The sequence below is a fragment of the Oryctolagus cuniculus genome, chromosome 3 (genome assembly GCF_964237555.1).
Source record: "Oryctolagus cuniculus chromosome 3, mOryCun1.1, whole genome shotgun sequence".
Lineage (NCBI taxonomy): Eukaryota > Metazoa > Chordata > Mammalia > Lagomorpha > Leporidae > Oryctolagus > Oryctolagus cuniculus.
In genome coordinates, this window is record NC_091434.1 from 182,106,423 (window position 1) to 182,129,517 (window position 23,095).

Consider the following 23,095-nt stretch of genomic DNA (forward strand, 5'->3'; position numbering starts at 1 on the left):
TCTCTGTCACACATGGTGGAGTGGCCCTGCAGAGCAGAACCGCGCACACGGCCAGAGCTCCAGAGGACCCAGACCTCCCGCCTCCTGGCAGACTCTGGCTTACCTGCATTTGTGTTTACAAGATCACTCTGCACTTGGTAGCCGTGATTCTTGGAATAGTAGCACCAAGGCACAGTTATAGCTCCCTGAGGATTCCAGCAGCAGCCACGCTGCTCACAAGTGGCCTGAAACAAGAAGTCAGTCAATGTCACCCATTAAGTTACATAATACTGTCATTTATAAAACATAAAGCATCTAATGAGATTGTGGTTACAAATAAGGAAATGTTCAATTATTAGAGAAATCATGCTGTATCTCGAACAGTGACAGGGTGTCTACTCACAGCCAATATTTCTGGCCTGTGTCTTTCCTCTATAACAGAATAGGAAGCACAATGTACCCCATATTTTTATAACAATAAAAGTAATAAATATATTTAAATATTCTAAACTGTAATATGACTACATAGCCAGTAACACAAAAATGCAAATGCACATTCATTCACATTGGTTTTGGCTTTTAGAACAAACAAAAAAAACTTTCAGTCAACTTTATTCAGAAGTTTTCAAATCAAACCAATTTTACTTTAGCTTTTAAATATATGTATTACATATGTGTGCATATTACACACATGTAACATGTGACATATATATGTACACAACCTCCTAACTCCTCCCACAGCAAGTCCTCGTTCCTTGACTCCCAGATAGACTCCAAAGCTTATTTAAGAAAGGTGCTTTAGACCACAATTAATGAGAATCAAGCGGGGACGACAATGGCTCTAACGTCTTTCTCACGTCGACCAACTTAGGAGAAGCAGCCAGGACAACGAAATCTCTCCCACTGAGTGTGGCCGAGCCTAGTGACTTCTAACCAACAGAAACTACAGCAAATGATGGCATGGCGCTTCCAAGACTGGATCACAGAGAGACTGTGGCTTCCACCCTGCTGCTCCTCTGCTGCACTCCTTTCTCTAGGGGAAGCAAGGTGTGCGACCGTGGAACAGTCCACGTGGTAGGGAACTAAGTGAGTTCCGAGGCTCAGAAAAAATCTGACCTTCTGAGTACAGTGACATCTGGTGGAATGAATCTTGCCAATAATCACGAGTGATCCTGAAAAGAGAGTCATCCCACCGTTCCTTGGACTCTGTGTTTGCCGCCTTCCGTGATGGGCATCCAGCTAAGCAAGGCCAGATTGCAAGTGGAGAAGCTGGGGACTGTACTGTTCGTGATGTTAAGTCATTATGTGCTGGGTGTTTTCTTACACAGCATAGGTAGTGAATATATTCTGCCAAATCACTTTTACAGGCAGAACCTGAGGCCCACAGAGACAAAAATAAACCGAGGTGAAGTGACCTGCCAAAGGTTCCCTACCCCTTGGACAGCAAAACCAGAATGTGGCTCCCTCACTGCCCACTTCCTTTCCTCTCTACTCTGGTTGAATCTATCAAGAGGACATGGCAATGCCTGGAAGAGGAGAGCCAAAAATTGTTTTTTGCTTAGCTGTATAATCAGACTCAATCAAATGCTGCCTTTTGCAGATAGCCAACACAGACTGGGTTTCTGTTATGTGAAATGATGTAAACATGAAATGCATTGATTCATGATAAATCTTACATACATAGCCCGAAGGCAATTTTATATTATATCATGATTTTATAAGAGTGCTGTGCCTGAAATAAAGCTTCTTGGTGTAGAATTTCCCACTGATGCCAGCATGCAGCACTCAAAATGTTCCAGGTTTTTTGAGCATTTTGGATTCCAGATTTATAAATTAGGGATGCTCAACCCGAATCAAAGGTGGAAAGCAAGATCTGTAATGGTTAACGTCACTGCAGGATCCATGAGAGGCCGAGCACTCAGCTGTAGCCAGCAGGGACGAGTTCATTCTTTTCTGCAAAATCTGTCCATATGGAACTTGAGTGTGACAGAAGAGAAGGGTGTTGAAAAGGGTGTCAAGCCGAAGGACCTCTGTACACTCTCCAGGGCTTAATAAGGTTTTTATTTAACTGGAAAGGGCAAAGATCAAGTGGCCAAAGCAGGAAGGAAAGTTGGCCAACTGGAAAACGCCCACCCTGCCTGCCATGGGGCCCAGCGACTGTGAACTGTGGGAGGAGAAGCAGAGCATGACATGCCAGATGGGAGTGAAGCACCGGATGCCTGGAAAACAGTGGTGGAGGGAGGCCAGGAAGGATGGTGCCGTCAGGAGGATGACGGTGCACAGAAGAATTAGAGCCAGGGCAAAACACTGCTAGGGCTGAATATGAGAATTAAAATCTAACAGATACTGCCAAAATAACACAGCAGGTGTAACTACCGCATTGAGGGCAGAGGTGAAGCGGAGCAATCCTCAACCGACATTTTGGTGCTGTGAGTTAAGCCACCAAGTGTGGCTTCAGCAAACCACATCGGAGTGCCAACGCATGTCTTAGCTACTCTGCTTCCAGTCCAGCTCCCTGTTAATGCACCTGGAGACAGTAACCCCATTGCTTGGGCTCTGTCACCTACGTGGGAGATCTGGATGCGGTTCCTGGTCTCTGGTTTCAGCCTGGCCCATCCCTGGCCACTGTGGCCATTTGGGAAGTGAACTGGTAGACTGAAGATTTCTCTCCTTTATCCTTGTCTCTGTCATTCTGGTTTTAAAATAAAATCAAATTGTCTTGAGGGGAAAAAGTAGTTTTAGAAGCAGGCAAAGAATGGGGCCAGAAGTAGTACATTAGAAAAAAATGGAACAAATTAAAGGAAAAAGACAAAATATTAGGAAAAACAAAGTCACAGCAATTATCACACTGTTGAAACACTTAAAAGACACATATAAATTACATTGAAAAATAAACCCAATTAAAAGCTTCTTATAAATCATACAACCAAAACTTCAGCTCACAAAAGCACTGAAAAAAACTGTTATGATCTGATGATCAAAATTTCAAGCCACCATGGTGACATCACCGCTCAAATTGGTTACATACCTAATAATAAAGATTTAAAATACATGTAGAAATCTTTAAAAATCACAAAATAAAGGAGGATAGCATATAATGGGATATTTCTAGAGATCCCTCAGTAATTGTCAGTGAAGTAGAAGAGGATGTAAAGATACTTTGCTTTTTACTTAATGAAGATATAGTGGAAACCATTCATGGGGTCTGCCTTTGTAGATTCAATCAACAGCACATAGAAAATACTCAGAAATATACTGGATCTGTACTCAACATGCTCATATTTTTTCCTGAAACAATACAGTATGACAACTACTGTTTTAGCTTTTACAGGGTATTAGGTATTATACGTAATCTAAAGATGATTTAAGGTACACAGGAGGATTAAAAGGTGGTAAGCAAATACCATGCCATTTTTACCAAATCTTCAGATTTTTGTATCATTGAAAGGTTCTGGAACACCTCCCATGGATACACAGAGACCACTGGGTATGGGCTGCGGCACCAACACTAACACAAGGATGGAAGAAGGCTCAGGAATGGAGAGAAACCACTGTTTAAGCTCCAGTCGCACTTTACTGTATTCATCTCCTAGCCGCCTCCAACTCCCAAAATCTCTTAACACTTGAAAAAGAGAGAAGAGCAGAAGCAAAGAAGGTGTTTTACACCAAAAACTCACACGAAGGAAAAGGAGAACTAGAGTTGAGTCTTACACATGAACCTAAATACAGAAACTAAAGAAAAAAGCACATGCAACATCAGCAACAGAAATCAGCAATACACTACATAAATGACCAAGTAGTGTTGCTTCTAGAAATACAAGAGTCCTTTAATATTAGAAAATTCAGGGGTTGCTCCTGTGGCGTAGTGGGTAAAGCCACCATCTGCAGTGTCAGCCTCCCATATGTGCGCTAGTTCAAGTCCCGGCTGCTCCACTTCTGATCCAGCACTCTGCTATGACCTGAGAAGGCTGTGGAGGATGGCCCAAGTCCTTGGACCCCTGCACCCATGTGAAAGACCAGGAAGAAACTCCTGGCTCCTAGCTTTGGATTGGCACAGATCCGGCCATTGCAGCCTTCTGGGAAGTAAACCATCGGATGGAAGATACCTCTCTCTCTCTCTCTCTCTCTCTCTGCCTCTTTCTCTTTCTGTGTAACTCTGACTTTCAAATAAATAAATAAATCTTTTAAAAAAATTAGAAAATTCACTTGTGTAACCTATCATAATAACTTACTAGTGAAAGTGCATCATATAATTATTTAAAGTCTCAGATATTCATGACAAAATTGTTGGCAAATGAGGAATAAAAAGTAACTTCCTGAGTGTGAAAATGGATATCCACAAAAAGCCAATAATTAAGCATCTTACTAAATAGTGACAGGTTAGCAGCATTTTTTTTTATTAGAAAGACGACTAACCCATGCCTAACAGCTAATAATTTAAAAGTATACTGGAGGTTTCAACAAGACAAAAGACAAGAAAAGAAAGAAAACCAGTAAGAATGAAAAAAATGAAGTTAATCATTTTTACTGCCAGACATAATATTGTCTAGGTAAAATGTATGGTTATCTTCTTAGAATTGTGTCTATGAAACACATGAAATCTATTCTGTTTATATTAACAAAATTTTTAAGATTTATTTTATTTATTTGAAAGTCATAGTTACAGAGGGTGGGGGGGCAGAGAGAGAGAGAGAGAGACAGAGAGACAGAGAGAGAGAGTCTTCTATCCACTGGTTCACTCCCCAAATAGCCACAATGGCCAGAACTGGGCCAATCTGAAGCCAGGAGCCTGGAGTTTCTTCCAGGTCTCCTATGTGGGTGCAGGGGCCCAAGGACTTGGGCCATCCTCCACTGCCTTCCCAGGCCACAGCAGAGAGCTGGATCGGAAGTGGAGGAGCAGAGACTGCTGAGTCTCCGGCATTTTCTATAGCAACACAAATGGACTAAGACCACCGGCGTGCTGGTCCACCATGGAGTGAGTGCGGAGCCAATGTGCATGAGCAGGGCTCTCAGTCACTCACCCCTGCTCAGAATCCCTTTGCAGTGACCTGAAGGTAATCCCACAAGCCTTACACATGACCTCAAATAAACGAGATTCCAAATACAAGTACATTTTTAAAGGACTCAATTTCTGTATCTCTTTTTTTTAACTTTAATTTAATAAATATAAATTTCCAAAGTACAGTTTATGAATTACAATGGCTTTTTCCTCCTGATGTTTTTTTATTTAATAAATGTGATACAAAGTGCAACTTTTGTATTGTTGTGGCTCCCCCCCAACCTCCCTCCCTCCCGCAGCCCTCCCCTCTCCCACTCCCTCTCCCATCCCGCCCTTCATCGAGTTTCATTTTCAATCACCTTCATATTCTGTATCTCTTTTGGCCTCTGTTCTGATAGGTAATTAAGACTTTTTTTAATGTCAGGAGGATCTGCTGTGAACACAAGATAGAACCAGAAAGTCTCCATGCAAGGACAATGCAGAGAATGAAGGATCTTATCATGGTTTCAAATGGAAGTGGGAATTGTAGAATATGAAAACATATAATACTTTAAAATTTCAAATCACTCTATATTCACCAAAATGTCTCCTGGCTATGTCAATGTGCTGCAAATTTGAATAAATGAGTGAATAAAATTAATCCACCTCGGTAAATATCTTCGTTACAGACTGTTCTATGTGTATCTTGGGTCACATTTTGAAAGCTGACCTGGTCCCTTCATTCTTTCCCAAGGTGAGGCCTGACAAAAACTTTTAAACAAGGATGCCACCTCTCCATGCCAGGATCTGTACTTCCTAGTACCCCAAATCAGACTGCAACAGTTTCCAAAAGCTTTTCCCTCAGTGGTCACTGTTCTAACATCTTTCTAGCCACATAGTTTAGTAGTGTGTTCCATCATCATCTGTCTAATGAATAAATGTATCTACGTGCACCTTGCCTCATTTCTCTGATAAGAATTTCATCGTATGTATGGAAAGTGACAAAGTCACATGGAGTGTTTCAGGAGCCAAGGCAGAACCTAGAACCCTGTCCCTACCATGACCTTGCCCAATGACTGCTCTGGCAATTTAAGGCATGAACATAAACTAAAGTCTGCATCAAGGACTTTACAGCTCCTGGCACCACATAATGGCTCTTAACTGAAGGGTGGAGACTCAAGATGATCTTAGCAAAATGCACTTTTCTTGCTGACCTATCACAAAACTTGATTCCTTAAATACATTGATAAGAAACTGGAATTTGGAAAGACATCGTATGTGAAATAAATGATAGATTATTAGGCAGTATGCATGCCATAAAAGATAACAAGGAATGATATATATAATTACCTCAATATCAACATTAAAATTACCATTTATATTAATATAATCCTTGGAAAACTCATAGTTTTAGACTGCTCTCAGCTTAATCATATTGCAGTGATGACAAGGCATGTGAGTTTATTTTAAGTATGTAAACCTGCTCTTCCATGTTCTTGCAGTACATACTAGCCCCAGAAAATCAAAGTGTTTGAAATGATTCCCCACGATCTCTTTCCTGAGCTGGCTATCTGACATTTGACTACCTATTTCTGCCCTTTGCCATCAATGAGAACTTTCTGAGTTCTGGACCTGGGGATAAATGTCTTCATTAGGGCGGCAGAAAGGATAGGCTGTCATGTAGAAAAGAGTTGTCTCTAAAATCTTCCTGGGAGTACAACCTAAGTGACACCTTAGAGGCGCAGGGTTAAACAGGGCCTTTAGCAGAGTGTGACGTCTGAATGCCACTCACCACTCAGAATGAACTCCAACAGGCACTGGAGTTAGGCAGAAACAGGATGGCCATATGACGGTAAAGAAAGCAGTTTTAATCACACACACAATCTGAATCAAATTCAGAAGCAATGTCAGGAAGTGACTGCAAAATACCAGGACTACACTGACTGATCCATTCATTCATTTATTGTAAATAGGGATCTCTTTTTCAACTACTTATTTGAGAAGCAAAGAGACAGAGAGCTCTCATTCATTGATTCATTCTGCAGCAGCCAAACCTGGGTCAGGCAAAGCCAGGATCCAAAGTTTCAGTCCAGGTCTCTGACGGGGTGGCGGGGACTCCAGTACCTGGGCTGTCAGCTGCTACCTCCTAGGGTGTGCATTCTCAGGGAGTTAGAATTGGGAGCAGAGCTGGGACTTGACACCAGGCACTTGGATACGGGATGAGGATGTCTCAAGTGACATCTTAACCCCCAGACAAAAGCCTGCCTTCAGGACTAGAGTTAGATGCCTGAGAGATCTTTTGTTCTGAGACCCAGACAAGGGACCCTGAGGTCCATTGTCTCCAAACAAATCCTCCATAGAGAACTCAGGATGGCTTGACAGGTTGCTCTCTTCTGTTCTGTATAGAGGATTGCCTCTTATTATGGGGATCAAAAAACAATGGGAGGGATGATCATTCGGCTCAGAGGTTAAGCCACAGGTTGATACGCTGGCGTCTCATAGCAGAGTGTTTGGACTCAAGTCCAGGCTTTGCTCTCGATCCCAGCTTCCTGCTAATGCACACCCAAGGAGGTAGCAGGTGTGTCCCTGCCACGCAGTCGGGGACCTGGACTGAGTTCCTAGTTCCTGGCTTTGTTTTGGCCCAGATCCAGCTGTGGAGAGCATTTAGGCGTGAGCCAGCAGATAGATAGCTCTCTCTCTCCCTCTCTCTCTCTCTCAGCCTTGCTCTTGCTCTATGCCTTTAAAATGAATGTTTCAAATTATAATAAACAATAGGATCTACAACCAAAAATCATCTGCGAAGAACCAGATACTGTTAGTTCTTTTACACATAATCAGAGAGTGTGTAGAGAGTAGGAGAAGATGATACAGTAATGACCTCATTATCAGAACATCCTGCCTAGCTCTTCTATGGTGTTCATAATTTCTTCTCATCCTCCTCCTGCCACACGAATACAAGGGGACTTTAATAAGTGTGTGTGGAATGCACATGATAAAAACACTATGCATGGATTTCAAAACATTTTGCACCAGAATAAACTTATCTTTAACTCTACTTTCCATGAACTTGTTGAAGTACCCTCGTATATCCTCATCCACTGACTCATCCTCGCAACAACAGCTGGATCTGCATCTAGTTTCCAGGATACATAAGCAGGCATCAGAGTGAACAGACATGCCTTCTAGGAGGAACCACGTCATGGATGGTACCAGTATTGATCTCTGAGAGTGCAGAGTGCACAGGAGAAGCACACGCACACTCAGTGGAATTGGAATCCTGTTCAACCATTGAGAGGAAGAGACCTGGTTATTTACAATAACAGGGAGGGAGCAGGAGGCCACTATGATAAAAGAAGTAAGCCAAGCACAGAAATACCAGGACAACGTGGTCTCGCCCATATGTAGAATCTAAAAAGCTGATCTCATAGAACTTAGGGCATAATGACAGTTACCAGAGGCTGGGGGAACAGGGAGGAGGGAGGGGTTTAGAGAGAGAAGGGCTGATTAGTTATAGGTACGAATAAGAAACTCTGGTATTCTGCTCAGTTGGGTTATTATAAATAGTGATTTTGTACTATCTATTTATCTAAAAGGAAAAAAACTAGAAGGATTTTGAGTGTTTCCATCAAAACAAATGTTAAATGTTTGAGGAGACAGATATGCTTACCCTGATTTGGGAAGCACACAATTAAAAGTTGTATTGAAACAGCATATGGCACCCCATAAACATGTACGAATTTATGTGTTAAAATTTTACAGAAAGAGGAGCATGTCAAGATCATAGAGCAAGTCACTTGGGCACAACATGTAGAAGAAGCCAAAGGTCATTAATGGCACCACAATCTTGATCACAGGGTCCAGTCTCGTGGTACACCACGCTCAGCTGCCACTTGAGACACCATATGTGTACTGGTTAGAGTCCCAGCAGCTGTGCTTCTGATCCAGCGCCATGATAATGCGCCTGGGGAAGCAGTGGGAGACGGCCCAGGTGCTCAGGCCTCTGCCACCTGCATGGGAGATCCAGATGCAGTCCCAGGCTATTGGCTTTGGCCTGGCTCAGTCCCAGCATTGCAGCCATTTGGGGAGTGACCTAATTGATGGAAATTCATTTTCTCGCTCTGCTTCTCCCTCTTTCTGTCACTTTGCCTTTCAAATAAATAAAATTAAATTTAAAAACTTAATTACAGGTATTTATTAAAATTCCTTATGATAAAACACCAAAGATACATTACTGTGGCAGTAATAACATCTTAAGTTTGCCAATGCCCAATTACAGGATGGGTGTTGTAGAAGAATATACATATTCAGAATACATTAGTCTTCTGGTGGGTTTCCAGCTAACTAGTTCCCTGGCACTGAATGATACGAGCAAGGAAATGGGCAGGCATGGACTCTGTATACCTAGTGCACTAACGTCCTGTTTAGGTACAACGCATCTAGACCACAGCTTCCTATTCCTATTGACAAAGCAGCATGTTGACAGTCCTCTACCTACCTCTAATCTCAGACGTTGTCTTCTCTTCTCATTGTACCTACCCTGTATGTCGGCCATATGGGATCTTTCAATATGTTCTGTATGTGCCCCATGATTTACTCTTCTGTAATTCTGTGTATATTATCTCTTCTCTCTTGAAGTCATGGTCCATTCCTTCCATCTGTTAAAATCCTATTTATCTTTGATTTTGGCACCATGCAGGAAATTCACTTTCTCTTTTACCTATTCTATGTTCTTTCACCTTTGTTTCCAAGTCCTTACTCCTCTTACTTTTTGTCCGTTACATGGATCACTTCATGTTCCTAGCTGTCAGGGGCACATCAAAGACAGCCTCCTCTCTCTGAGTCTAAACTCTTCCTTTTCCATCATGACTTCAACTCCTCCTATTCTCTTCCCTTACACTATTACAGTCGCCTGGGGCTCCTGGCTGTTTTATCAACACATCCAGGCACATTCCTACCTACATAACCTCCCCAATAATAAAAGGCTCGTGAAAATGGGAAATTATATTGATTATCAGAATTTGGGCTGCAAGACACCAAGCGCCTGGATATTTCAGAGTATTGGGCTTTTGGACTGAGACTTCATTCCTCATTCATTTTCCTATCTTCATTCATTGACCTTTGCCTAAAGAGATAACCAAGATTATGACTCTGATGTATCTGTCTTCCATACTCACACCTGCCTTCATCTTATCCCACGTCCCCAAGAAAAGTAACCCACTAGGGCAGATTTATCATCTAATAGGAAAGGAAAAATATCTTTTGGTATAAAAGACTTTTAGGAAAACCAAGAAAAGGCAACTGTCTGGAAATGATGAATTATGGGAGCCCACTGAGAATAACATGGCTACAGCAGTAGGTGTGGTGGTGACACATCCAAGCGTGGCATGCAGCAAGTGTCCGTTCCACTTCTGACGCAGATCTGCCGTCTGTGTCAGGGGGTTTCCCTCAGAGGCAGGCTGCATGCTGTTTCTATTCAGATCCCGTCACCCTTCTCAAGGTACCAGGAGACTGAGATGGTCTGTGCAGAGCCCTGTGCAATCGTGATAATTAGCGGCACTGCAGCAGAGGACCAAGACCTCTCTCTGTTTCTGGACTTAAGTAAACGCCCCAGTGCCTGCACTATCGTTACTCTGATATTTTAATCTTCTTCCAACAAAAAACATGACTCTTGAAACTGTGTCCTTATTTTAAGTCATATTTTATCGACGTGTATGAATTTTTATGGTAGATCTTAGACAACCTTCTAGAATTTTGGAATGAGAACGTGAGACAGAAGGCAACAGTAGACACAGGGGCATAGTCTATAAGAGCTAGGGATCAAGTTGTGTTGCCAGATAAAGGACAAATACACTGTTCGTAAGTCCCAAATCTCACATGGGACATACTTACACTAAAATCTTACTCATTATTTATCTGAAATATAAATTTGACTGAGAAATCTGTGAATTTATTTGCTGGATCTGGAAGGGAATTTTTAGCTCTTCCTCTCCTGAGCTACACTGTCATAACAAGCAGGGAGATAATATTAATTTGCTTAAACATTAATGACTAAAAAACAAACAATTCTCTGAGCGTTACAAGCAGGTAAAAAACGGCATGGACTCTTAAATGAAAACAATATCCATACTGGGCATCGCAGTGCAGAAGGTTACGCCGCCACTTGAGTTATCCACATCTGATATCTGAGTCCCTAGTTTGAGTCTGGCTGCTCTGCGTCCAATCCAGCTTCCTACTAACACATCTGGGAGGCAATAGAGGCAACACCGAGCATCTCTGCCACCCATGTGAGAGACCAGGATAGATTTCCCGGTTCTGGCCTTGGCCTGGCCCAGCCCTGGCTATTCTGGCCATTTGGGGAGTTTTCTGTCTCTCCCTCTCTCTGTTACTCTGCCTTTAAAATACATAAATAAATCTTAAAAGCAAAACAAGATCCATAACTCAAACCTTTGTCGGTGTTTGGTCAGGGATGCAGTTTATCCGCTCCGATTCATCTACCACTGGGCACTCGACAGAATCTGAAATTAGAAAGTCAGGGAACTCAGCAATAAATTCATAATGGCTTACGTCACAATAATGAAGTTTTTAAGTGGTTTTCTTTGCATTGGATTTTCAAATAGAAAAAGTGGCAAATTAAAAAAATTAAAGAATTAAATATTGCACCAATCTCTGCTTTAGGGTTTTAGTTGCTCCTGAATAAATTAGATAAGAAATTATGAAGAATAGCACAGTCTAGTCCCTCTTTGGGAATAAAACAATTCAATAAACTTTTAATAAAATAATTCAGGTAGTTTCCTTAAAAAATAAATAAAAGAGCCTATATCTGTTGCCAATATACTTATCTGACTGCCTTTCACACAAGAGTGTTGCTAATTTTCATGATTAACATGATTATAATCATCCAATACCATTCAGTAAACATTGTTTCAAGTGTCAATTGTCGAATCCTGCAATGTACTAATTAAATTGGGAAATGAAAATGTCAGACATCAAAACCTACAATAAATACCTACTGCCAATGCTGTACTTGTGTTCCATGAAATGCAACATCCGCTCACACCCCATCACATGTACACACACACACACACACCCCATCACATGTACACACACACCCCATCACATGTACACACACACACACCCCATCACATGTACACACACACCCCATCACATGTACACACACACCATCACATGTACACACACACCATCATATGTACACACATGCACACACACCATCACATGTACACACACCACCACATGTACACACACACCATCACATGTACACACATGCACACGCACACACACCATCACATGTACACACACACACACCCCATCACATGTACACACACACCCCATCACATGTACACACACCATCATATGTACACACACACGCACACACACACACCATCACATGTACACACACACCATCACATGTACACACACACCATCACATGTACACAACACACACCATCACATGTACACACACACCATCATATGTACACACATGCACACACACCATCACATGTACACACACAAACCACCACATGTACACACACACCATCACATGTACACACATGCACACGCACACACACCATCACATGTACACACACCGTCACATGTACACACACATCCATCACATGTACACACACACCATCACATGTACACACACTCCATTACATGTACACACACACCGTCACATGTACACACACACCATCACATGTACACACCCCATCACATGTACACACACCATCACATGTACACACACACCATCATATGTACACACACACGCACACACACCGTCACATGTACAAACACACACTGTCAAATGTACACACACACGCACACAGCATCACATGTACATACACACCATCACATGTACACACACACCCCACCACATGTACACACACACCATCACATGTACACATACACACACCATCACAGGTACACACACACCATCACATGTACACACACACCATCACATGTACACACACACCCCACCACATGTACACACACACCATCACATGTACACACACACCATCACATGTACACACCCACACACACCATCACATGTACACACACACCATCACATGTACACACACACACACCATCACAGGTACACACACGCACACACACCCACACACACCATCACATGTATACACACACACACACACACACACACTCCAGTGGACGCAGCGCACCCCTTTCCTAACACGAGTGAGAGCTTTGCTCTGACCTAACCAGTATGGAGAGGGAGAAGCCCAGAGTCACTTGTTACCTTTCGACTGCGTGGGACCTTTGGCTAAAAGCACAAACAGAGGAACAGTGATGATGAACAACGCAAGCAGAAGAGTGCTGAGCACAAGCTCCAGAGTCGTGAATTTCTTCAGTTTCTTTCTTGCCATCTATCAAAAAAAACAGATTTGAATACATGAAGTTTATTTAATACATAGCTAGCAGATTTTGAATAGGAAAGATCTAGTGTGGACAATGAATAAGATAGCAAACTGAACCTCCATGTGCCCATCGCCTAAGTTAAAAAATAAGCTGATGGCCACTTTGTCTTTATTCCTAGTCACACCCCTAGCCCTAGGATATTTTGAAGCCATCCTGGAGTTTCAGAGCTTTAATCTGAACATATGAGATGTATTTCCTTAAAATGTAAGAAAATTTACAAAAGACAAGCAGAATGGCATTGTCACACCTAAAAAATATGTATAATAGCTTCTTACTATCATCAAATATTTAGTCAATATTGAAGTGTCCCTTGCATCTGATGAACTTTTTGTTTGTTCTACTCTCCTATGGATGCATGAAGATTTCTGTGTTGCCATTGATTTGTGTCTAAGGGTTTTTTTAATCAATAGGCTTTGTTCTATAGATTTTCTCCACAGTCTGGATATTGTTGATTGAATACTCATGGATGTTAACATACTGAGGGCCTGAAACTAAAACTGGTACAAATAAGGAGTCCCATTGATGTAACCCTAGCAGCTTCAATTATTTTCTTGTTTCCTGGTATAACATATATCCTAGGTTCCACTTGTACATTTCCTACCCCTGATCTGGAATCAAACGTGTGTGTGTGTGTATGTGTGTGTGTGTGTATGTGTGTAGGTGGGAACAGTCTAGGGGGCCAGCTCCGTGGCTCACTTGGTTAATCCTCCACCTGGGGCACCGGCATCCCATATGGGCGCCGGGTTCTAGTCCCGGTTGCCCCTCTTCCAGTCCAGCTCTCTGCTGTGGCCCGGAGTGCAGTGGAGGATGGCCCAAGTGCTTGAGCCCTGCACCCGCATGGGAGACCAAGAAGAAGCACCTGGCTCCTGGCTTCGGTTGGCACAGCGCCGGCTATGGCGGCCATTTGGGGAGTGAACTGACGGAAGCAAGACATTTCTCTCTGTCTGTCTCTCTCACTGTCTATAACTCTACCTGTCAAATAAATTAAAAACACACACACACACACACACACACAGTCTAGGGGAGAGCTGGTGAAATAAACACTTGAATTCCAGAACAGAAGGCACACGGTGCATCTTCCTGGCCAGTGGTTGTCGTTAAGGTCTCCCGAGGGATCCCTCAGGATTTGCAATCTCAGAAAGTATTCAGAAGTTATGCACTGACGTGCTGCCGTGGTCTGAATATCTGAGTCCCTCCAAAGTTCCTGTGCTGCAGCATAATCCCTGCAAGAGAGTATTAGGAGGTGGGGCCCTCTGCAACGCGATTAGGTTCTGAGGGCGTTGGCCAATTCCAGTTGCCGATGCTGTTCTGCCCTGACTTGACCGCCTGTCTGCTAGGTGCTTTATGGCCTCCTGTGCCCGGTGTCTCACTCATTACCTGAGACGCACGAGGACCCCTGGACAGCAGTCTCGCCCACTCAAGACCTACTCTCTTCACCAACCCTGCCCTCCTGTGTGCCCCGCCCCCTGCCTTGTCAATCACCTCTGCTTTGTTCAGCAGAGCACACACCTCCTTCATGCCTGTCTGACCTGGATGACTTGAAACCTGCTTGCATCCCCGTTCTCCTCTGCACCGATGTTTCCTCAGCCTCCCTCCCCAGTCTGAAGAAGCCTTCCTCAGTCTGCCACCCGAGGTTTCGATGACAAGAGGACTTGCTTCCCATACATTGATAAAGAAATTGCTGATAGCAAATGCAATTCCTTCTTACCAAGCAAAAGAACGTGGAGCTGTGGGAGACGCCTCTCCGTAGGGAAGACTGCCTTCGTTTTCCTTAGAATAAATTACTCCAACATGAGTCTTCCCTGCCTAGCTCTGTCCAACACCTCACATTCCCAAAGGCTTGATGAGAAATCCGGTACTATTAATCTTGCTTGTAAAGTTCCATAAATATTATTAATCTTCGTATTTTATATAATTGAATTAAGTAATAACACAGAGTTACCTTACAACCACCCAGAAGGAGAGAATTTCTCAGAATGCCCAGACAAGTGACTATGTCCCCCTTTGATGCTGGCTAATAGTTGTCAGATGGGAGATTATTCTTTACACTCATGCTGTTTATTTTTCTAAATGTTTATTACCACACTGTTAGACACCATGAAGCAACACCCACACGTGAAGGAGGAAACCACCATGTGCTCAATGAAGCTTTAGTCAGAACTATTACAATTATACCATAATCCAGAGAATCCATTTATAAAAATTCATCCCATAAATGCATGTGCACATTGGAGACTCATGTAGATGTAGATAAAGGATTTCATGACATTATATATAACAAAAAATGAAGACACTATAGATGAGTACAGAGAGGGCATTGGGAAAATATGCAAAATTAAATTTTAAAGTAAATAAAATTTAAAGTAAAATCATAGGATGTCATTTTTTGTATAAGTCCGCAGGGTCTTTGGTACTGCTTCTTTCAAGAGGTGGAACCGAAAAAAACAGGTGCAACCACCTCCCCTGGAAGACAGACTGGACACACGGGCTCCCCTCTAGCAAGCATAACATGGCAAGGGCCATGGCCTTACTCCCCACCTAGGTCATGAAAGCTCTGCTCTTCTCCTCACTCTTTCTCTTGGGTCACTTCTTGAAGAAGCCAGCGTCCAGTTCGTCATTACACTGAAGCAGGCCTATAGAGATTTCCAACAGATGGAGTAGACCCAAGTTCTACCAGCGGCCACGGTAGTGGGCCTTCTCAGATGGAGGTCCTCCACCTCTACGCAGGCTTCATGAGACGGAAGTCCAGGCTGACACCCTGACCTCATGACGGACCCTGAGTTAGCACCACTCAGCTCACCAACGGCCACATTTACAACCCCTAGGAGGGAATATGATATATACTGTTGTTCTGAGTTACTAATGTTGGAAGTGATTTATTACCCACAAATAGATAACCAATACCCAGAAGTGGACATAACTTTTGAGTCAAATGTCATTGGTATCTTTTATTATCTAGGAGCCTCTTATCAAATGCCCTTTGGCTTCATATAGGCAAATTCATACCTGCTGTATGGAACACTAATACCAACTTTCTAACTATACAACCGCACCTTCAGCCTCTCCAGCCTATCTGATTGGTCTACACAGGGACCATGACCGTGACACCTACTACCTCAGTTAGGAATGCAGTTTAAGAAAAACCAAGATGGGACCGCCATTGAGGCATAGCAGGTTAAGCTGCTAGTGAACTCCCGAGGAAGCCCCCGCTGCTCCGCTTCCAATCCAGCTCCCTGCTCATGTGCCTGGGAAAGCAGCAGAAGATGGCCCACGTTCTTGGGTCCCTGCCATCCACGTCAAAGACCAGGATGGAGTTCCTGGCTCTTGGCTTTGGTCTGGCCCAGCCCCAGCCACTGTGGCCATTTGTGAAGCACACCAGTGATGGCAGCTATCTCTATCTCTCTCACTCTTTCTCTCTGCCTTTCAAATAAATAGAAAATAAAGAAGTATTGAATAAAGAGAACAACTAAGATCAATAAAAATGAAAAATTTAAAAAGGAGGTAATTTAAATAGTGTAAAATACTTTAAAAAAACAGGAGATTTTTTAAACCTCTACATGACAATCTGTCATCCATCTTTGAATATTCTTTGTTGCTTGACATGTAATTGTGCAGTTGCAATGATAAAGATTGTAACAGATTACAAAGTTTGAACAATTGTGCTATGAGATTTCCACAATCCATTGCAGGCAATACTCCTAACAACTCCAAGTTTATGACTGCTACTATCCTGCTTTACCATAAGGAAATTAAACTTCTTTGAGCGCTAATAACCTGTCTGATGCCACACAGCTGATAGAGAGTAAAGTCACAATTTGAACACCTGCACTTTGGACTCTTCAGTCAGAACATACAACCATACCATATACTTTATGCTATAATGTTCCACAGAGTACACAAGCTACGGCTTTCTATGAAATTAGAATTTTATCAACTACCATTTGGTTCACCAACCATGTGTTTAAAATGTGCTTGGGCTAGGCTAAGCACTTAGAGGGACTACTTCATCTGGTTCTTACAACCACCTCATGAGTAGGGATTATTATCACTGTTTCACAAACGAGTTAACTGAGCCATGGAGTTAAGGTTGCCTGAGTTGGTAGCATAGCCAGTCTTCAAACCAGTCGCTCGAATCCAAAGCCATTGCCCTTAAGGCTAATGCTATGCCATCTCCTACAAGATGACACACATGTAGATAAAAAAATGAGTAATAAAGACTTCCAAATTATAGAAGGTAATACATGAGGGAGATGCTTCATCCTTCCAAAGACAACCACAAAAGTAAAAGGTTTATACAGGGGTCACTACTATGTGCCAGCAGGTTAGGCGGCCACTTGCAATGCCAGCATCCCGTATCAGAGTACCAGTTTGAGTCTTGGCTCCTCCATGCTTCTTATCCAGCTTCCTGCTAATTTGCCAAGGAAGGCAGTTGATGATGGACCAAGGGTTTTGGCTCAATGCTCCTGGATTCAGCCTGATCCAGCCCTGGCTGTCGTAGCCATTTGGGGAGTGATTAAGCAGGTGCAAGATATTCTCTCTCTCTCTCGCTCTCGCTCTCGTTTGCTCTCTCTCTTCCTCTTTCTTTCTCTCTCTCTCTGTAACTCTGCCATTCAATAAATAAATAAATCTTCTTTTAAAAAAAGGCTTATAGAAACAAAGGAAGTAAAAATTATGCAACATTCCTGTCTCCACCACAGCTGGGGGGTTTTAAGGTGTCCTGTGGACATCTACAGGATCAATTTACTTGAAGTTTTTGGCCCACAACACTTTTTTTAAATTCTGGGAGAGCAAGGAGAACAAGCTATTGATGCTTATTCATTGTCAAGTTCTCAAAGCTATGTCTTTGAAGAAAAGGGAAATTTGCTTGTAGCTTATTTATTCCTTATTCACTTATTTATTAAGCATCTAACATGCAAAGCATTTTTCCAAGAATTGGTTATACAACAACAAACAAAAGAGATAAAAATTTCTGCCCTCATGGCATTTAATGTTTTGTAGGAAGAAAAAAGAGACAATAAACAAAATAAATAAACATGCAGTACATAAGAGCATGTAAGTGCTATGAAGGAAGACAAAACAGGGTAAAGAAGAGGAATGTGAGGGTGAGGGCTGCAGATTTTTTTTTTTTTTTTGACAGGCAGAGTGGACAGTAAGAGAGACAGAGAGAAAGGTCTTCCTTTGCTGTTGGTTCACCCTCCAATGGCTGCCGTGGCTGGCGCACTGTGGCCGGCGCACCGCGCTGATCCGAAGCCAGGAGCCAGGAGCCAGGTGCTTCTCCTGGTCTCCCATGGGGTGCAGGGCCCAAGGACCTGGGCCATTCTCCACTGCACTCCCGGGCCACAGCAGAGAGCTGAACTGGAAGAGGAGCAACCGGGACAGAACCGGCGCCCCAACTGGGACTAGAATCCGGGCTGCCGGCACCGCAGGTAGAGGATTAGCCTAGTGAGCCGCAGTGCCAGCCCAAGGGCTGCAGTTTTAATTAAGCTGATCAAGGAAAATCTCACTGAAAAGGTACAATTATTATTGTGCATAAATCATGCAGACTCAACAATATTTTTTCTTATTGAATTATATGGTTATATAAAGTGCCAAACTTCATTATCCTGATGCTATTACAGTTCCCTATGCAAAGTCAACAAGTCAGCCACAAAAGGGACAAATTATTAAAATGGTCATCTAAATTAATCTAGAAAGAGGGTTAATTGTTTCTTTGCTGAATTATAACTATTTTCTGATTTGTATATGCAGCTCTGGGCCATTCTTTTAAAATTCTTTGGTAATACAAAGTAAGATATCCAGTGCAAAACAAATGATTCATTTTATAGAGACCAAAAAGAACTTCAAAGTGGAGTTCAGCATGCAATGGTGCTTCCCCAAAAATACTTAGTAATATTTAGTGCATCCCACTGTCTCCTACCTAGGTAGAAAATAGGAAGGAAAAGAGCAACTAATGCATTTTTTTTGCAAGTTTGGTCACATCCAAAGTGCAGAGATCGAAGAGTCAACCCTGACCACACCCAGCTGTGTGACCTCAGAACTACCACTCAGTCTCCCCAAATGAAACTCAAGGGATTATCTCTAGAAGATGGCTGGGGCCTTCCACGACCAGCACAGCAGGAATCTCAGAACTGTCTTCCTCGTCATGTCCACAGCTACCACCTGAACCAATTTTACTTACTTATTTTACCTATCTGAAAGCCAGAGACAGACCTCCATCTGCTGGTTCACTGTTCAAGTGCTTGAGACGACTCTGCACGGCCAGGCCATTCAGAAGCCAGGAATCCAGAACTCAGCCTGGGTCTCCCACGTGTGTGACAGGCAGGTAAGTACTTGAACCATCACCTGCTGCCTCCCAAGGTACTCATAGCAGGAAGCTGGAATCAGGAGCAAACCCGGGACTCCAACATGGGATGAGGGCATCCCAAGTGGCGCGTCAACTGCTGTACCACTCGCCTCGAACTAACTCTGTGGAAAACTGTTTCTAATTTCTTCTAAATTCATCTGCTCCTTAGTATTCCATACTGATAGAGCAGTTTGCAATTTTATCAGCTCATCAAAATTCATGTAAAAGGAATGTCTTAATTTAAAAAAAGCATCTTCTGAAACTGTAAATAGCAAAGAACTGTCTTAAATTCGGGGTACAGGATAGAATGTCTTCCTACCACCTTTGATCCCTGGCGGCACAGGGACCTATCCCGCACAATGAATCAAAGTCTCTCTCCTTTTCCTTCTCTCTCTGCCCACCTATACCCATGAACTCACTGTCCCCCACCAGGACACCAAACCAGTAGACAGATTGTAGATCCAGAGGTCCAAAGCCACAGGTGGTATCTATCTCAGGAATCTCCTGGTAGCCTTCTCCAGAGAGAACCATGGGGACTGACCCTGACCTCTTTCCCTTTCCCCCGTTGGAACGTTTGCTCTTCATCTCAGTCTAGCTAGGTTCTAGTGTCACCGGAAAATGGTGGTGGAGAAATTAATATTACTTTGGACAAAAACCATCCAACAACCTCATTTACAAGTCTCCATCCTGTCTGGCCTGCTAAGCGTGCCCGGTAACTTGTCTTCAGAAGAAGCTGTGAGCTCAGGAAGAGGTCCCTGCTATTCTCATGGTAAATTTGGAGATTCCAAAGGAAGGAGGGTGGCCTGTTTTTTCTTGCTAAAGATAACATTTTGGTGAATGAAATATTTTACACCCCAAATTCCACTGGGATCCACCTGATTACCTATTAATCCATCTGACTCCTCACACTAGCAGCTAGTAGGGACCCAATCAGAGGGGTCAACAAGCCCCCATGGCCCTCCCCTCTTCCTCCCTGACAGTTCTGTTCTATTTCACACATGACTGCCAGTCCAGACACCACATCTTTCCCTTCCAGATTCCGCATGAAATCTCCTGTTTTCCAATGCACACCAGCCCATCCACACATCCCACTATTATACGCACTCTCAGGCTCTTCCCTAAAATGATTATTTGATCAATAAACGCACAAAATCCATAAAAGTGTAATAGATTCTGGACTTTCTAATTGCAATTGACTCTCTGATCACCACTCCTCAATCACAGCTCCACATTCTCTTAGAAAGAATGTCCCCAAATGCTCTGATCTCATTCTCAGATGTTAACTCCTTTTCCCCACGTCTCGCACCTCATATCCAAAATAAGAAAGACTTTCTTCCTGCTACCTCATTCTGCATATCAAATAAGCCATCACACCTCATAGAAATGCAAGCACACGGGTTTATCTACAAGCAGGCATGTAAAACCAGCCGCAGTACAGAGAAATACACTCACATGTGCACACATACACAAGCACTAAGAAAAAGAGAAACAACTGTGGTTTTGGTGTGCTTGCATAATTTTGTTTTTAGGTTTTCTGTGGATGTGGCTTATTTTTGTTCATGATTAACAAATTAACAAGGACGTTTTGGCCAAAGGAGATCACGCATTTCCATGCACTTGCACGCATATGTCTGCAGTCATAAATGAACATGAAACGACAAACCTACCTCATTCCTCCTGCTGCTGCTCCTACAGGCTCTGAAGGGCGGCTTAGCCTAGCAACAAAAGCAGAGGAGCACAATCTGCAGAGAGCAACCCAGGCCCTGGTAACTATTTACTGGCTTATCAAGAAAATGTTAATGGATGTCAAACACAAATGACTGCTCAGCTCTCCTTCCCAGGACCAGAACTGCTGGTTAATTAGTAACCAAGGTCTTCCTCAAAGGAGAACATCCCTAAGAACTTGCACACCCCCGCCCCCAGGACCCATTCATCCGCTCTGGGCACTAAATGAGCATTAACGGGCGAGGGCACTGAAAGCCTAAGAGAAGGCAGGACTGACTCAATTTGTAGATTTAGAGCAAAAATAAATAAATGACCTGGCACCCCAGAAGGACCCAGATGTCTCCTAATGCCTCAGCAATCCACCAGCATTGAATGGCACAATCTGCTGATAGGCGATTGAAGCAAATTGCTTTGAAAATGCCTTAAAAATAATTTTCTTCTCTCTTCGTTACTTTGAGAGGTGTCCTTAAGCTTGTTTGGGCTGTAGTTGGTGACCATCATGGACCTCTGTTAGAATCATGTCTTTACACTCATGAGATAAAATGAATAAGGATGCAAAGGCGACCAATGACAACACAGTGCAGCTACTGTGCCCCTTCAGTGACATGCTGACAATCTGGCACAGGTCTAATAGCTGTTGCAATATGCAATTCAGTGGTAAGTACAAATGTCTTAATATTATCATTGTTAGAACCTGCTAGGCCACTGAGGCCCAAACCCCTTGGCCCAATAAAAATAAGCACAGGTGATGTAAAGCCCCTCACCTGGGACATTCCAACCTGCCAAAAGAACGCACGCGCGGTAAACTTGACCATGGAGCCTTTCTGCACGTCCCTACCCCCTCAGCAGGCTCCATGTGGTGCTCAAACAAACAGCTGAAGAAGGACTCTGCCTCTGTTCAAGGGGACGAGGCCTGGCTTCAAACCCTGCCTGAGCCCCTCCTCTCCTTACCCCTAGCCTGTTCCCCCTTTTTTCTACTTTAACTGGCTACCTCCTCGCCTTCTTTGTACTCTGAAGTCCTAAAACCCAACATTTCGGCTCTGAAACCTGGTAGAAGGTGAATTCAAGGTGACTAGTTCGTGGGGAACCTCCACCTCGCCATGGCTCCTTGACACGGCACACCGGTGCCAATCCCGGGAAGAGAGGCGCGTCCCTTCGAGTCCTGCGGGAGGTCATACTGTATTCAGCACTCAGGCTGTCCAGAAATCCTGGCTCCAGCTCAGGGTCCCTCCTCTGGGCTTGGGGACTGTCCTTCAGGCCTGAGCTGCTCTCACTCCAGGGACACTTTGGCTTAAGAGACTGTGTTTTAAGATGGAGAAAGAGGCCGGCACTCCAGCTCACTAGGCTAATCCTCTGCCTGCGGCACCGGTACCCCGGGTTCTACTCTCAGTCGGGGCGCCGGATTCTGTCCCAGTTGCTCCTCTTCCAGTCCAGCTCTCTGCTGTGGCCCGGGAGGGCAGTGGAGGATGGCCCAAGTCCTTGGGCCCTGCACCCGCATGGGAGACCAGGAGAAGCACCTGGCTCCTGGCTTCGGGCCGGCGCTGGCCGTAGCGGCCATTAGGGGAGTGAACCTATGGAAGGAAGACCTTTCTCTCTGTCTCTCTCTCTCACTGTCTAACTCT

The 23,095-nt window shown here is 43.5% G+C and overlaps 1 protein-coding gene across 1 annotated transcript in view; it reads right to left on the minus strand.

Annotated features, from left to right (window-relative positions):
* The window catches only part of LOC100358478 (maltase-glucoamylase), a 170,825-nt gene extending 149,344 nt beyond the window's left edge, over positions 1–21,481 (minus strand). Inside the window, exons 1-4 of the mRNA XM_070069892.1 lie at positions 21,416–21,481; positions 13,227–13,353; positions 11,402–11,472; positions 104–224 (exon numbers count right to left, since the gene is read on the minus strand). Of these exons, the coding sequence (XP_069925993.1) occupies positions 104–224; positions 11,402–11,472; positions 13,227–13,353 (319 nt within the window). The 5' untranslated portion in view covers positions 21,416–21,481. The remainder of the gene's footprint in view (positions 1–103; positions 225–11,401; positions 11,473–13,226; positions 13,354–21,415) is intronic.
* Between the last annotated feature and the right edge of the window lie 1,614 nt (positions 21,482–23,095).